Here is a 16710-nt window from a genome sequence, read left to right on the forward strand (position 1 = left end):
CGGTCAGTGCAGGTGGGTTTGGCCATGCTCCCAAGATGTCCTCCACAGAGACCACCTGCCTGCAGAGGACATTGTTCTTCCCCGGAGTAACACCACCTCTGCCCGCCCCTCCTCTGCCTCTGGAGCAGCGCCTGCCGCTCGGTCTCCTCCAGGAACCGGTCTTGGCTACACTCAGGCACCTGCAGCCACAGCGGAGGGTGGGCGGGCGGGGCAGCACAGGAACCAAGAGCCACGAAGCCCGCCAGCTCCGGTCCCTTGGGGAAGTGTCGCCAATCTCTCTCTGCGTTTGGCGTCTTAAGAACATGCGGTCAGTGCTGCTGACATCAGCGGGGGAAGATGACAGCCAGCCCAGGGGACTCTGGAGCCTAAAATTCTCTCTGTGGCTTTACCCCCAGCCCCAGGGACCTTGGCGAAAGCTCCACCCCCAGCCACTCCTGCCGGGGCCCCGGGAGGAAAGGAGGAGGCCTGGCTGGGCATCCAGAGGGAGCATCCATTAAACACCAGCTGTGTGCCAAGGCCTTGTGCCAAACTGGGAGAACGGAGAGGAGAGTGCGGGAAGGCCACACCGGGCTCAGTGTCATTTGCCAGTTGTGTGCCCTTGAAGGAACCCTCCCATCCGATGCCTTGGTGACTGGGAAGATTTCTTCTCTGTCCCTGAAACGTGCCCGAGTCCAGCCTGGCTTGAGGGAGGAGGCCTGGGGACCTGGTTTTGGATCGCGCTCGGGCTCTGCAGGCTTCTGCAGGGTGTGTTCCAGAGGCCGCGGGAGGGGCCGTACGGAAAGATAGTTCAGCTGCGGAATCATCGCCCCGAGAACAATGGTCCAGGAGGCCGGGGTACAGCGTGTCTTCCCTCCCGCCGCCCGGGCCAGGCCGATGGCTTTACCAGGAGGATGCGGGGCCCTCGGTGCCCCCCCGCCCCCATCTGTCCTCACAGGATGATCCCTATTTTTGTCCAACCTTCGTCATCATGCACCCGGATGAGAGAGACTTGGGTTGGCAGCTCAATTCCCAATGAAGGCTTTTCACTAGTTTCAGGAAAATAATTTATTTGGGTGGAATTGTTAAGGCAGATTGCTTTCACAGTATTCCAAACAGTGCTCTCTCACAGGAAATGTCAGACCAGGCAATTCTAGTCAGGTTTTCCACATCCTAAAGAGGAAAGAAAAGAGAGGAAAAAAAATAAAGATTTCTTTTTTTTTTTTTAAATGTTGAAGGTCAAAAGAGCTGGCAACCGTTAGAGTTGTGATGGCCCGTGCACACGATGACTCCTCGATAACCCAGCCCTAAGGGGACCTCGCGCTCGTTAGGGCTTAATTTTAAAACCGCCTGCCGATGCCGAGGCTCAGGCGGGCGGGGCCCTTCCCCGGCCGGACACGGACCCCTCGGGCTGACTCCCGGGGCCAAGGACACGGGAGGCGCCCCTTCCGCCCCTCGGAGCTCAGGTTCCTCAGCTGTGAGAGCTGAGCCCCTGCCAGGCGACCCCACACGCCTTCCTGCCGCAGCTCCCCACGACTCCCATCCCGATCCCGCACCTTGTCTTTTCTGGGGCAGCTGGGCTGAGCTTCCAGAGGAAGCCGGAGAGAAATGGAGAGCAGGAGAGTGAAAAGGAGAAGATCTGCCCTTCTATAGAGAACTCGGGTTAAACCAAAGTTCCTTTTAGATCTGCTTGCCCTCAGGGATCTGCCGGCCTCTCTGTCTTATTCCTCCCAGAGCTTGGCTTTGATGAGAGCCTTTAAGGGCTGTACAAAGTCACTGTTGGGAGGGGGGGGGGGGGAAGGGAGCAGAAAGCAGCCAACGCAGCCACTCCTCAGTGCTTGCTGGGGCTCCTTTACCCGGAAGGTGCTGTGGCTGGGGACGGGCTGGGTCTGCAGAGCTGAAGCCCGGAATCCTGGATGTCAAGGTCCTTGCATCCTCCCAAGGACCGTTCTGGTCCCATGGAGGTGGAGATGCAAGGCAATCAGTGCATCCCTAGGCGACGCCCATCTTCTCTGGCAGGAGCTGGTCCTGTGGCAGGTCGGCCCCGTTCCCCTGTGCACACTCTCTGCTTCGCTGCCATCTCACCCTCTGGCTCATTCCAAGAGGATGCTCTGTGTGAAGCCGGGGAGGAGCAGGAGTGCTAGACCCGTGGCAGGAAGCCGGACTCGGTGCGGTGCTTGGCAGGGCCACCTTCCTGTATCTCTAGAGCGGCGGTCCCAGCATTTCGGACCTCACGGGCCACCAGGGGTCCGCGGGCCACCGGCTGGCGGCCGCCGCTCTGGAGTGATTGTGAATCTCGTGGAACATGGATTCCTCATGTGGCCACTGCCTCCACGGGGAGGCTGCGGGGTGTCAGTGTTAGGGTGCTCTGCAGGGTCCAAGTACATGTGCCAAGTAGAGCAAAACCCTTCCTCCCACGAGCCTGCTACGTTCTTATTTTTAAAATATGGAACTAGTATTTATTTTTTTTAAATGCTTCTTCTTATCTATTGAGATTATTTTACGATCCCCCCAACCTGTTAGTGTGAATTACATTATTCAGTTTTTTAATGTTACAATATTCTTACATCCCCATGTGGTCATCATTTTCTTCGAACTCAGTTGTCTATTACTTTATTTCATATTTTCCCACTTGTGTTTGTAAGCGTTAGGTTTTTGGAATCAAGGTGAGAAGCCTCATTAACCATCACCATCGTCATCATCATCATCTCAGCTATTTCTGTAGCAATTATTGTGTGTCGGATACTATTCTTAGTATTTGACATGCGAACTTGTTTAATACCATCCTTTTTGGAGGTATGACTATTATTAACCTCATTTTATGGAGTTTCATGATGGCTAATATTTCCTGTCGAATTGTTCTCTTTGTTATTCTGTAGCAGATAGGTTTATCAGGAATAATGCTTTTTATCCCAAAGTCTATTTTTATCTGATAGTATTTCGCTACGATGGCTTTTAAACGGTTGGCATGCGCATGATCGGTTTTCCCCATGCTTTCCTCTTCACCTTTCGGGTCGTGTATCTTGTGAAGCAGCATGTTGCTAATTTAAAGAGGCAACCTCAGTGTCTCTTTTTACTGACAGGGCTAATTTATTTTATTACAGTTACTGATATATTTGAAATAATTTGTCCTGTTATATTTTGTACTTTAATTTTGCCACACTTTTTCTTTTTCCTTCCTTTTTTTTTCTCTTTCTTTCTTTCTTTTTTTTAAGTTAACCATTTTAAAGAGAACAATTCGGTGGCATTGAGTACATTCACGACGTTGTGGGTTTCATTTCCTTCTCCCGGGAGTAAATCCTGCAGTAGTTCATTCAGTAACGGTCTGTGACAGTCAACTCTTTTAGTCTCTGCCTGAAAATGTCTTCCTTTGTCCTTACCTTCAGTCTTTTGAATATCAAACATGTCTCTTGTTTAAGTCATTGCTGATTATCTTTTCTCTAAGGTTTTTCTCATTGTCTTTGGTGTTCCGGTAGTTTCCGTCGGACACTCTGGGTGTGCACTCATTGCCACAAGCACCATTTGACGCTACTCTGTTTCTCTGGATTCCTGTCCGGTAAGTTCTTGGCAGTTGTCTTTTCAGTAAGTTCCTTCCATGCATTCTCTTTAGTCTTTCCTCTGGGACTCCTTCTAGAGGGATAGAGGACTTGAAATTCCCCCTCCCTGTTTCCTGATTGCCCTTTCGGACACTTTTCCTCTCTTTGATTGAGTTGCATTCTGAGTGACATCATCTGATAGCTCCTAGTCATTTGTTACCTCTTCACTGCATCTGGTCTCCTGGTTAAGCTTACAAAGAGTTTATTCCCAACATTGAAAAAGTTCTAACCTGTGGAAAAGTTGGAATAATAGTACAGCGAACACTTATATAACCTTCACCTATCTTCAGCAATTCTAAGATTTTGTCTCTTTTTTTTCTCTCTCTCTTCTTTCCTCTACCATCTAAATTACATATATTTGTAACATACACATCTATTTGAAAGTAAAATTCAGATATCATGACATTCCCACCCCAAAAAATATTTCAGCTAAGGATAAGAACATTCTCCTACATAACTACAGCTCCATGATCACACCTAAGGAACTTCACATGCATTCAATAACCACTAACATGAAGCTCATGATCAGGTTTCTTCCAAGTGGCTCCAGAATACCTTCTAGGCTTGAGTTTAGCGTAGTCATGTCTCTCTAGTCTCTGTTAATCTCAAACAATCCCCCCCCCCCCCAATCTTTAGTTTCTCATGGTGAGTATAGTCTTGTTGACCACACTCTAGACATGTCTATTTTTGTTATTAAGTTTCTCTTAAACACCTCTGGCAAGGACAGCACATATAGGATGCTGCGCATTTCCCATTGAATCACACCAGGGATCCGGGAGGCCAGGATGCTTTATTTTCGGTGATGCGGACGAGGGTCACTCCACGAAGGTGCTTTCTCCATCATTAAAAGGCAGCCGCCCTCCTGCAATTAATAAGGAATCTGTAACTTTCCGGCTATTATTGACCTCAAAAACCTTTCACCTGTGGGGTTAGCATCTGTCAATTCCCTTTCCCTACACTTGGAGTTTATAAAACGGTGATTTCCTAATTTTTATCATTCTTTTTGATTTATTAGTTGATGGTATTCTATAGAGAAGACCTTTCAATTACCTATCTCTCTCCCTTCCTCTTCTAGAAGCAGGCTCAGATATTTAAAAAAATATATTAAATACGTTATTGTCCATCACACATTTTTTAATTTTGATGAGACTATTTATTTATTTTTTTTAATATATATTTTATTGATTTTGTACAGAAAGGAAGGGAGAGAGATAGAGAGTTAGAAACATCGATGAGAGAGAGTCATCGATCAGCTGCCTCTTGCACATCCCCCATTGGGGATATGCCCGCAACCAAGGTACATGGCCTTGACCAGAATCGAACTCGGGAACCTTCAGTCCCCAAGCCGACGCTCTATCCATTGAGCCAAACCGGTCTCGGCGAGACTATTTACTTTATACAGCTGCCAGTTTTTTCTCTCACAGTCCTTTTCTTTTTTTAGATTTTCATTTCATAAAAACAAAAAAACAAAAACACCTTTCTCTAATATCTCAAATGACAAGTCTTTTGGATTGTTGTTCTGTTATCTCGGGAGTCCTGCCTGCTCTTTTAGCCCGCTTTCCCTTACGCTGCATCCTTTCCTGATACACTCAGTAGGTTTTGTCTTGAGCCTATTTCAGCGGGGACTTTACAGATGTCTCCTCCCCCGCGCGGGGATCTCGAATGGCCCTCCTGTGGAAGTGCCCAGGTGATTTCCCACTGCTTCGGTTCGCGTGCCAGGATATCATTGGCTGGGGAAGACGTACGTCGATTTCTTGTATTCTGGGTTCCAGTGCTCCATGAATCAACTTGGACTCCATTCACACTGGGTTCTGTTTCCATAAAATATAACGTACAGTGAGTGATCAATGTCTTTACCCCCACGGGACCGCTTTCTTTTGGAATCCATAACTAATTTAGCTGAGCATCCAGTACCAACTCCTCGTCTGGCTTTATGTGAAGAGCTGGTGTGATATTCTGACCGTTGGGATACATAAGCAGTATGTATGTAGAGCTTCTGCACGAATAGCATGGCCCAGCATGACCTCTCAGAGCCCTGCACCCGGTCACGCCCCACAGGGAGGGGCACACTCAGGCTTCCCCAGGGCAGCGGGGCAGCGGGTGCTGCAGAGGGTAGGGGGCTTGCCCGGGGTCACATGGAATAGGGGGAGCAGGGACAAGAACTCTGGCCTCCGAGGGGCTCTTTCCACCCAGCCGGGGTTCAGTTACCCAGGGATTGAGTCCTGGCCCAGGTGGCTCCGAACCCGCAGTGCCCTGGCCTTGTCTCTCCCTAGGGGCACAGAGAGGCGCTTGGATCGAGTAGTGGCTGGCCACCGCAGGCAAGCTAGCTGTGCGGCCCGCTTCCGGGGATTTATTCGGAGCACACTTTGACACAAATCTCTGGGTTATTGGCACGATCACCTTTTGAAGAGTGTTTTGAATCCTTGATTTATCTTTTTGCCATTGTTTTTTCATAATGGTTTTCATTCAAAGGCAAGAACAGCTTTTGAACTGACCTTTTAAACTTTGTAATGCTCATGCCACAAAGGGACACATGAAAGGAACAAAGGCGCATTCCCGAGCGGGGGCTCGCTTGAAGTCTCCTGGTGATGAGATCTGGGAAACGGCACAAAGCATCTGAGCGGGGCTCTCGCCGCTGATGGATGGCGCGCCGGGTGGAAGTCCCATGACCCGGAGCGGCCCCCTGTACCCTACGCCGGGGGGGGGGGGGGGGGGGGAGGAGGGAGAAACGGCATCCCACCCTCTCACCACGACTCGTGGCTACCCTCGTGCCTCCTGGCTTTGCCCTCAGGAGCCAGGGGTGCACTTGGGAGGTTTGGACTCTGCCCTATGGTCCAAAGGGAGCCATGGAGGGTTCTGGGCAGGGCAGGACCAGAAAGAGCCAGCAGCCCGGGTTAGAGCCGTGGCTCTGATCAGGTGACCTTATGTGAGTCACCTGGCCTCTATGAGGGTCACTTGATCCTCAGCAGCCATCTAGGAGCTCTGCCTCAATGCTAGGCACAGGGGACACAGGCGGCCGGGAGAATCCCACAGTCCTTTGTTCCACCTTGGATACTTTTCTTACCACGTGTATTGCTTTTATTATCTCACTGGTCTGGACACTGAAGTCTGAGACCAGTTCCTCTGGCTACAGTCAAGGTGTTGACAGGGTTAGTTCTTCCTGGAGGTTCTAGGGGAAACTGTTTCCCGCCTTTTTCAGCTTCTAGTGGCTTCACATTCCTTGGCTTGTGGCCCCTTCTTCCAACTTCCTAGTACATTCCAACCTCTGCTTTCATTGTCGCATCAGCTCTCTTCTCTGTCAGGTCTTCTGTTTCCCTCTTACAAGGTCTCACCTGGGTAATCCGGGGTACTCTCCTCCATCTCAAAATCCTGAATCCCATTTACAAAGTCCTTTAGACCAGCGGTCACCAGCTTTCGGACCTCACAGACCGCCGGTTGCTGACCATGTAAGGTACCACTCACAGGCTAGAGTGAGGATTTCATTGGGGGCCATTGTTCAACCCACCACACCACCTCGTATTGCGATTTGTGTCTGTTCATTTTACAAGGCTGGGTCTCCCTGGGCAGGGGACAGGCCTGCCAGGTGAGTGCCACGTGTTTGCTGGGTGAGTGCACGAATGCTTGCTTTGGAGTTGAGAAGGGGTGACAGCCAGTCGGGCTGTGGAGGATTGGTGTAGGTTTGCCAAAGGGCGTTCAGCTTGTAAACAGGTGTAGAGGCATGGCTGAGGAGTTTGGCATGGAGGGAATGCAGGGGGCGTGAGGGTGCAGAGCGGGATGAGCTCGGGTGGTGGGTGGTCATAGAGGGCCCACAGGGCACCCTAATGGGCCTGGATATTACGTTATAAGGAAGCAGTATGTGTGGGTCTTTGGAGTCATTGACTGGGTTCAAATTTCTCTGCTGCCACCTGCTTGCTGTGCAACCTGGGAAAATTACTGGACTGCTCTGAGGCTCAGTGAGGTAATTACTCCACAGGGCTCTTCTGAGAGGCAGAGGCTTCTGATACTTGCAGGACACTCAGCACAGAGCCTGGGGCAGCCAAAGGAGTCAGGCATGCAACAGTATTTGCTGTGACGTGGCTGTCATTTTTATGAATATGATTATTGATTGTGATGATAGGGAACCTTGGAAGAGGGTCAGCCTGACAGCAGTATGGCTAGACTTTCCTTTTTAGAAAGATGCCTGTGACACCCTTTGAAGATGTGGGGGCTAGCATAGGGTGGGGGCCTCCCTGGGGGTCCTGAAGCCAGACAGGATGCTATTGCAGTGGTCTGGGTGAGAGATGAGGCAGAGAGCAGAGATGGGTACCCGAGAGGTGTTACCACCTGGGAGGTTTCAGAGCTGCCCAGGCAGCCCCTGCTGTGCTCCCTCACAGTGCTCCAAGGGGGTCCTAGCGCCCATCAGGCGCCTGCGCCTCAGGCATTGCTTTCCTACAGCGACGCTGATGTGCAGCAAGGGAAGGCCACCTCATCCTAGTCCCTGAGGGTTCAGACAGAGGTGGGACTCAGGTCCTCAGCCTTTAGTGGCGGAGCCGGTGGGGTGGAGGGGCCTGATGTGAGTGTGGGGACCGGGAAAGGTGGGTCTGACACAGTCTCTGTGCTGACCCTCCACCTTCCACATCCTCTACTGTCCGTCCATTCATGCCTTCGCACCTCTTTCCAGCTCCTTCTGTCACATTCCCCATGAGTTCGCTTGCAGAGTCCTGGTAGCCAGGGGCCTAGGCAGGTGGTTTTGAATGGAGGAAAATGGCTTGATGAGTGGGGGAGGCCAGGAGCGGGGGAGGGCCGCCCGGGGGAGGGCGAAGAGCTCCGTGTTCCAGCACCAGCGTAGGAAGCCGGAGAACAAACTGCACGTCCCCGCGATCCCCCCTCACGCCCCTTCATACATCTTCAGGAGGAAGCCAATTCAATAGAAGCTACCGTGGCGAGACGGCAATTGTTCCTTCAGTCATATCTGACCCTGCAGGGATGTTGGAGGAAAGTATATTTCAATGTCACCATCAAAAGAGCTGTCAGTTTTACATAGTAAATGGGTTTTCAGAGAGTTATGTCATATTGTTATTTTTAATACATTCTTTTTAGAAAATGATTTTGCTTTACTTCAGATGGATGCCTGCTGGAGGGGAAGAAAAACCTAAAGAGAATTAAATACAGGTAGATGGTTTTTAGAAAGTTCCTCATGCGTATGCCTGAGTTTACCTATCAGAAGCACAGCACAGTTCTCTGGTACTTGTTAAAAAACGTATTACATATATGTTTAATTTGAAACATCAGTGATGAGAGAGACTCACCAATCAGCTGCCTCTTGCATGCCCCCTATTGGGGATTGAACCCGCAACCCACGCATGTGCCCAGATTGGGAATTGAACCATGATTTCCTGGTTTATGTGTGGACGCTCAACCACTGAGCAACACTGGCCAGGCTCTTTGGTGCATTTTAAATGGCTGCTGAAAGCTTCACAGGAAAGCTGGAGAAAGAAAACAAAATAGAGCTGCGATGAAACAATTTGTGTAATGATTACAAGAACGTGTGTGTGTGTGTGTGTGTGTGTGTGTGTGTGTGTCCCAGCAGGATCATGGTGACATCAGCAAATTAACTTGCATTCGGTCCTTGGCAAGTGTCAGGCTACACTGATGTGTGTGTAACAATGTTCACAGCCTAAAGGCGCTTTGGAGATGATTTGGTCCCAGCCAATATGGACCCTGTGGCTCAGAGAGGGAGAGTGGCCAGTGAGGACACGCACAGAGCGAGGGCCAGGCTGGGAGAGCCGCCTCCTGAACCCCTCCCGTGCCCCTCCCGCTCTCTGCTGTCGGCATCTCTCTGCTGTTCTCCCTGGTCCACTGACGTCTTCCTTTCTCCTAGGAAACACCCGTCGCCAGTGCCCTGCAAGGTAGATGATGAGCCGGGGGCCCTGCAGCTCGGTAGGTGTGACTCTGGCCTCTGTGCCTTGCCTGTCAGGGCCCAGAGTCTTCTCGTGCTCTGCCGGGGGGGTTGGGGGGGGGCCTGGGTGGTGGGCCCTCTCCTGGCGGGGTGGGGGCTCCTCTCTCCCCTTTCCTCAGGGGGGAGGGCTGGCCGGGGAGCAGAGCACGCTCCTGTGTGGTTGCTGTCCTCTTGCCCCACCCCTCGTTCCCTCCTGGGGAAACCTAAGAAGTCTGCGTATTTCTGGATTCACCTGGGGCCTGAGGAGCCTTCTCTGCGTTTGGAGGTTCTTAGGGCCGTTCAGAACCTACAGAGGCCCCAGAAGATCTCAGTCAGCGTGTTAGCCTGGCTGTGCCTGGGCAGTCCATTCCTCTGCAGTACTTACCAACGTGCGATTGAGGGGACATACGAACAGGGAGGTGCATAGGGCATGCTCAGCTGGGTGCATTCAGGCATGTAGACCCCCTAACTCCACATGCACACGTTAGTCTTGAAGCAGTGTTCCCCTCTTTCTGCAATTCTCTACCCCCCACCCCCACCCCCCAGACGGCGTGTCTGCGGGGCTTGCCAAAGGCAGCGGTAGATGGAGAATGACCATCTGCCCACCCCCCCAGACAGCGAGGATGGGGCTTGAGTGCCTTTTACGTTTGCTCTTCTGGAAGCAGCCATCCACCTGTGGCCATTTGGGCACATAGAGCTGCGCACACACTTGCCTCCCCTTTTAAGGCTCCCTTTTAACTGAAGCAGAAAGCAGGGCCCTTAGAAGCTACTGCCAGAAGCGCCGTCTGAGGCTTTGCTTTGAAGCGGCTGAAAGGCAGGGCAGGCCTCTGAGTGGGGTGTGTATCCTGCCTCGCTCACTCCAGAGGGGCCTAGGGTTTGAGTCACCGGGAGGGCGGGCGGGCGGGGTCGCGGGGCCCGGGAAGGCCCTCTCGGTGCAGACAGGAGCCGGAGCCAGGAAGCGCTGGCGTCGGCGGCCGTCCTGAGGGCCTCGGTGGAAGATTTTCCACGGAGAGCCCTCAGGTCCCACGGGCCCCTCCTGGAGGAAGGCTTTCAGCGGCTCTCAGAGCCCGGCTCTTTGAGGCACAGGCGGTTTTCCCGAGGGACGCAGCCCTTGGGCCGGTGGCTCAGCTGGGACTTAGAAAGGGAGGACACAGAAGACCCCATGGAGCCCTGTCACCCAAAGAGAGGGAGAGGTTTGAGGTGGGGCGGACACAGGAGTCATGTCTGGTTAGAGCAGTGGTCGGCAAACCGTGGCTCGTGAGCCACATGCAGCTCTCTGGCCCTTGAGTGTGGCTCTTTCCCAAAATACCAAGGCCTGGGCAAGTCTATTTTGAAGAAGTGGCGTTAGAAGAAGTTTAAGTTTTAAAAATGTGGCTCTCAAAAGAAATTTCAATTGTTGTACTGGTGATAGTTGGCTCTGTGGACTAATGAGTTTGCCGACCACTGGGTTAGAGGAACAACATGCTCTGCCCAGCAGGTCACTCTCCTTGGTTCTGCTGGCAGTTCTGTGCCGGCCCGGGCGCTGCGGGAGGAGGGGGAATAGAAGTGCCCTCCTCCTCGCAGGGCAGGGCTGGGTGGCGCCCAGGAAGAGAGTGGCCTCCACAGCAGTGCAAGGAAGCACACGCCCAAGTTCTGTGCCGCTGCAGGTTCTGTGGCGGGTTCTGGAAGTTTCCGTAGTGAGGCGGGATCTAGACTGTGAAGGATGGCAAAGTCTTGCCAAGTAGAGCTGTGAAATGAGCCTGCTGGGCAGGGCCTGTGTGTGAGAGAGGTTGGCTTGAGGTGACCTGCCCGGAGGGAAGGGGTGGGTGCGGGGCGAGGAGGCCGGAGGGAAGGCCATGGCCAGGCACGGCCTGTGCTGAGCGCTGTGCTCGAGGGTGACGGGACGGTCAGCCAGCAGGGGAGAGGCTGTGCTGGCCAGCAGCGCGCCGGGCTGTGGGGCCATCTCTGCTTGTGGGGGGCCGTCTCTGCTTGTGCGATGGGGGTGGATTCCAGGAGTAAGAGCCTGGGCTTTGGGAGACTGGTGAGGGCTCTGGAACAGTCCAGAGAGGAGGTGATGGGCCCCCTGTTTTAATGGGGAGACCCTGCTACAGGAAGAATCATCTGTCTCTTCCCTCTGCTCTCAAGACCCTTGCACTCTTCCCCATTCTAGCACGTAATCACCTTGTAGCACCTGTTTGGGGCTCTGCCTCCCCCTCCAGGCGGGGCTCTCCCTGAAGCAGGGATGATGTTTCAGGCATCACCCCCTCTTGTCCCTCATAATCCCTGGCACAGGTGAATTGAACGCTTCGTGAGCAAATAGAAAACTCGTCTGGCTGGTGTGCTCAGTGGGTGAGCATTGACCCATGAACCAGGAGGTCCTGGTCTGGGTTGTGGGCTTGGTCCCCATCGGGGACGCGCAGGAGGCAGCTGATGGATGATTCTTCTCACCATTGGTGTTTTTATCTCTCCCTCTTCTTTCCTCTCTGAAACCAATAAAACAGGCATGTATAAGGACAATGACACTCTCCTGTAACAGTGAGAGGAAGGGCGGGCATGGTCGGAGACATCCTGGAGGCAGGATGATCCGGGCGCTGGCGCAGGGTGGTGTGTGGGGAAGGGCCCTGGTGGAGGTTGGGGATGGAATCTGTGTAGACCGAAGCCTGAGGGGTGCTGTGCTGGGACTCGAGCTGGGGGTGTTGGGCGCTTCCAGGAAATACCCATAGGCACCTGGGAAAAGACGGATGGGGCCTCTGTTATGTAGTATTCCACTCTCCATATGGTTTCCTCAAGGGGCAAGTGAACGGGATAGGAAACCAAACCTCTTCTTCTCTCTAACCAGATAACTATGCCAGGGCCTTAAAAATAGAATTCTCAGACCGCCGGCATCTGCAGCCGGTTTTGTCTGCCTGGCCAGCATGTCACTCGGCGGCGCTTTGTTTTTCCCTCGCATGGCGGTCCCGCCACATCTGGGCCGCCGGCCTGCTCTGTGGTCCTGAGCAGGGGCCAAGGTCCTCCTGGCAGAAGCCAAGGCGGCTGCCTCCTCCTGGGCCGCACCTGCTCTGCCTCCCCTGGGCCTCAGCCTCCATCCTCAGACAGTCATGGGTCCAAGCAGAGCCCGGTTCAGCCCTGCTCTCTCCCGGGCAACCCAGACTAGTCAGGAGCCTCCCCTTCTTCCCCCCAGGAAACAGTCTGGCCCAAGGTGTTGTTAGGAGCCCTCAGGGCTGGGGGCTTCACTCTCTTCCTCTGTTTGGGCCTCTGGGCTCTATAGTCCAGTTATTTCTATTCCTCCGGCAAAAATTCTCACTATCGATCTTTGCAAAGCCTGCCCTCTCTCTTTCCCTTCATCCCTCTCTGTCCTCCTTCTCCTCCTCGTTCTCCTTCTCCTCCTCCTCGCTGTCCTCCTCCTTTTCCTCCTCCCTCCCTCCCTCTTGCCTTTCCTTCTTTATTTTCCTTTGGCCCCACCCCCAAACTCCCATGACCCTCTCCTCCATCAGCCACCATTCTCGTGTATTTAGTTGATATCTTTTTCTTGTGCATGTCCTTGAAAAATGTGTAGTGTTGTCCTGTGTCATGGATGTAAACCTCATCTGTTTGCTTAATTTCTCTGCCCAATGCCCTGTTTTTAAGTCCTTTGCATGTTGAAATAAAGAACATCTGGTCTTTATTTCAGAGTGTTTTTGTAGGGCCATGGTCACCGTGGCTTTTCAGAAACCCTTACTGTGAAAGGTTCTCATTTAAATCTCTGACTTATGAAAGCATCCTTTTCAGACTGGGCCTGTCTCCGTCTTGGTGTACCGAGCCCTAGGCATTGGCCTCACGCTGGCCTGGCCCTCCTCCAGGGCCGAAAGGGAAGCGATAGACTATAGTACAGAATGAGATATGAGACTTGTGTCCCGGGCTGCTGGCCTTCGGAGACCACCTCCAGAAGACATGGGGCAGGGACAGGGACATGTCTGTAGTCCTAGAGGCACAGAACGGTGGGGGAAAATGTCGCTCTCTGTACGGTGCGGTAAGCTTTTTACATGAACCTTTAATCTTGAAGAACCGGAAGAAAAGCAGGAGGCCCAGAGGCTCTCTAGAGACCCGGCTTTGCCAGTGTAATTGGCTTGGGTGGTTTTCACTGGGGCTTTCATCCGAGTCTGGGAAGTGCTTCGCCGTGGCGATGGGGAGAGGGGCCTCTGCCCTGGGAAGGCTCACGCGGGACCTGCCCTGGCCTCAGTCCCGCAGCTGTCGGAGACTCTATCTGGGATGTGGCCTCGGGTCCCGCTGGCTGGAGGTCCAGGGACCTCTGACTGGCAGGAAGGCAGGCCAATGAGCAGTCGGCCTGGGTGTTTATCCCGTCTCTGCCAGTTCCCATCTGTGTGACAATCTTCTCGAAGCCTCAGTCTCCTCGTCTGCAGATAATTACACCCTCACGGGGCTGCTAGGAGGTTTGGTGGTAAAACATGAGTGGTTAATAAGTGAAAGCTACAACAGTGATGATCTGTTATCATTTTATCAGGAGCGTGCGTTTCCTGTGCTAATTCTGCCCTCGTCATGCTCGTCCTCGGGGCTCACACTTGTGCCTCATGCCCACCTTTCCTAAGGAATGCGCTGCGCGAGGCTTCTCTGGGCCCAGGCACTGCTTCCACCCTGTGCCCCCAGCAGAGCTTTCCGGGGACCGCAGCCGCGTCCCACGGCCGGCAGCCTGTGGCAGGGCCAGCGTGGGGTCCGGCACGGAGCAGGCTGACTCCCCTGCCTCTCTCTCCCGGGGAGGGGCGGTGGGCGGAGGACCGCCTTTCACTCCGAGCTCATCACACTCTCGGTGGTGAGCGACTTCACCGTGAGTTATGAGCAGGAGCTCACGCAGCCTTCTCTTTCAGAGGACGTGGAGGATGTGGAGGACGAGCTGTTTCGGGAGGAAGTCGTTCTCTCTCCAGTCCCGTCCGCGCCCAGGCTGCACATAGCGTCAAAGCCAATCGACCTCTCAGTGGCAAAGGTGGGTCCCAGCTTAATAGTGCGAGTAGACACTTATCGATCTGAATGGGTGTGAATGGGGGTGGTGTGAATGGAAGACGGTTTTATTGGAATTGGTGTGAATGAGGTGATTTTGATCTTTCTGGCTCCTTCATCTCAGTATAGCCTCTCAGTGGTCATCACACTGGAAATTTGGGTGGGATGTAGACGAAAACCTAAATGACAGTCAGGAAAATGGGGGCCTAGTCCTGGCAGCTCCCAACCCTCCCCGAACCAAAAGGTCTCAGCCTCCTCCCATCAAACGCTCCAGGGCCCTGCTCTTCCGTCCCTGAGCAGCCTCATGGCATCTGCAGTGGCCCCAGAGCTGGTGTGGTCATGGGTAGTTGCCCTCACTAGACTGGCCCTGCTCCTGGACTCGTCTCTGGACCCAGGCTGGTACCAGTGAGGAAGGACAGGGAGGAGTTAACAGTTCTTCAGTACCCTCTGGGCTCACACCCAGGTCTCCTAGAAGGACACTGGGACCTAGGGGGCAGGTTCCTGGCCTTACAGCCTCCTCAGCAGAGTGCCCAGGAATCCGTACCATCTTGGCTGCCAGGCGGCCTCACCCCTCCCTTTGGCCGTGGGATGAGTTCTGCTCCGCTGTCCGTCACTGGCTTTTCAGCCAGGATCCAGGAGGAAGATGTAAAACTCCTGGGCACAGCTGTCCTCCTCCTCTTCCTACTCACCAGGTATTTACTCAGCACACAGATCAAAAGTCAAAGATTTTTCTAGAGCGTTTCCCTCCCCTCCCTAGACTTCAGGGCCTCACTGGGAGCTGTCCTGTGATTAAGAGAACAGACACGGGCCTCAGCCAGAACTCTCAGTCTCTCTGGGTTCTAGGCTCTCAGGAAACTCCATTCCAATACATGGATGGTGGTAGTTGGCACAAGGAACCCGCCTGGCAGATGACCCTGCCCCCCTCCCCCCTCCTGTGCAGCCAGCCCTCTTTTGAAGACAGGGGGACAAATGCTCTGTCAGAGATTTTCCTTGTATATCATGAAAAGAAAAAAGCCATGTTAGAGAGAGATAATCTGAGCTGTGGGAAAGCTCTCACCCAGGAAGGGGGGTCTGCGGAGGTGGCATCGGAATCCACATGCTGGCATCTTCAGAGTCCCCGGCTGTAAATTCATGGTGGAGAGAGAGGAAGTAGCCAGCATGAGGAGTGGGCATCCAGGGAGAGGCTCTGCCTTCCTGCCCAAGGGCCAGGCAGTGGGGGAGGGGTTGGCACTTTCTGGGGCTCTCGAGGGTGGGGCTTGGGTTGATGGGAGATAAACCGTGAGCTCAATGTCAGTCAGAAGTTTAGAGATGGCAGAGCCTCGGGAGGTGGCGGGACCTCCTTCACTGGGTGGTTGTGGTGTTCCAGCCAAGACCTTGGGGACCACTCTTGGTGGCGTTGTAGGTGGAAAGGGTTATACTAGAGCAGGTTTGGCGGACTTTTTCTCTAAAGGCCAGATAGTATATTTTTGGTTCTCTGTTGCAATCGCCCAACTCTGCTAATGCCATATAAAAACAGACATAGACAATATGTAAACAAACGGGCATTGATTGCTGTGTTTCAATAAAACTTTATTTATAAAACAAGTGGGGGCCGGATTTGGCCTGTGGGTTTGCTAAGCCTGTCCTGTAGCACCGGTTGTCAACCTTGGCTGCTCATTGGAATTGCCGGGGAGGTTTATAATTACCGACACCAGAGCCGGACGCCCAGGGTTTCTGATGCAGCGGGCCTGGCCCGCGGCCTGGGCACCAGGACTGTTAAGAGCTTCGTAGGTGATTACAACGCGCAATCAAGAACTTCCAAGTTCCCTTGTAGAACGAACATTCTGTGTCTCATGTTTCCACTAAGGAACTTAGAAAGGTTTTGGCCTGGGTCAGCACACGCTGGTTTGGATTACAGATGTTCCAGAAGTAAGACGTCAGGGCTAATATTACTCTTCCAGTGTGAAGAAGTAATATCAGCAAAATAAAAAGAAATAGACAGCCTTCCTGAGAATGGACGGCCCTGCCGAATCCAACAGCAGCCCCTGTGGGAACCCTGCGCAGTGAGTGCACTGTTTACTTTGAAAATAGCCAGTAAAATGCTCTCTTCTTTTGACAGGACGTAAAGACCCTGCTGTTCGGTTCCAGCTTTTGCTGTTTCAATGAAGAGTGGAAACTTCAGAGTTTTTCCTTTAGTGACGCAGCCTCGTTAAAATACGGCATCGTGCAGAAGAAGGCAGGTTGCTTCCACGTTTCCCCAGGACCTTGCTG

The 16710-nt window shown here is 53.0% G+C and overlaps 1 protein-coding gene across 1 annotated transcript in view; it reads left to right on the top strand.

Annotated features, from left to right (window-relative positions):
- MINDY4 (MINDY lysine 48 deubiquitinase 4) overlaps positions 1 to 16710 on the top strand; it is an 84741-nt gene that overhangs the window by 27655 nt on the left and 40376 nt on the right. The window contains exons 6-8 of the mRNA XM_084896884.1: positions 9433 to 9491; positions 14331 to 14446; positions 16559 to 16675. Coding sequence (XP_084753010.1) covers positions 9433 to 9491; positions 14331 to 14446; positions 16559 to 16675 — 292 coding nt within the window. The remainder of the gene's footprint in view (positions 1 to 9432; positions 9492 to 14330; positions 14447 to 16558; positions 16676 to 16710) is intronic.

This window comes from Pipistrellus hanaki (genome assembly GCF_964339955.1).
Source record: "Pipistrellus hanaki genome assembly, chromosome: 10".
NCBI lineage: Eukaryota > Metazoa > Chordata > Mammalia > Chiroptera > Vespertilionidae > Pipistrellus > Pipistrellus hanaki.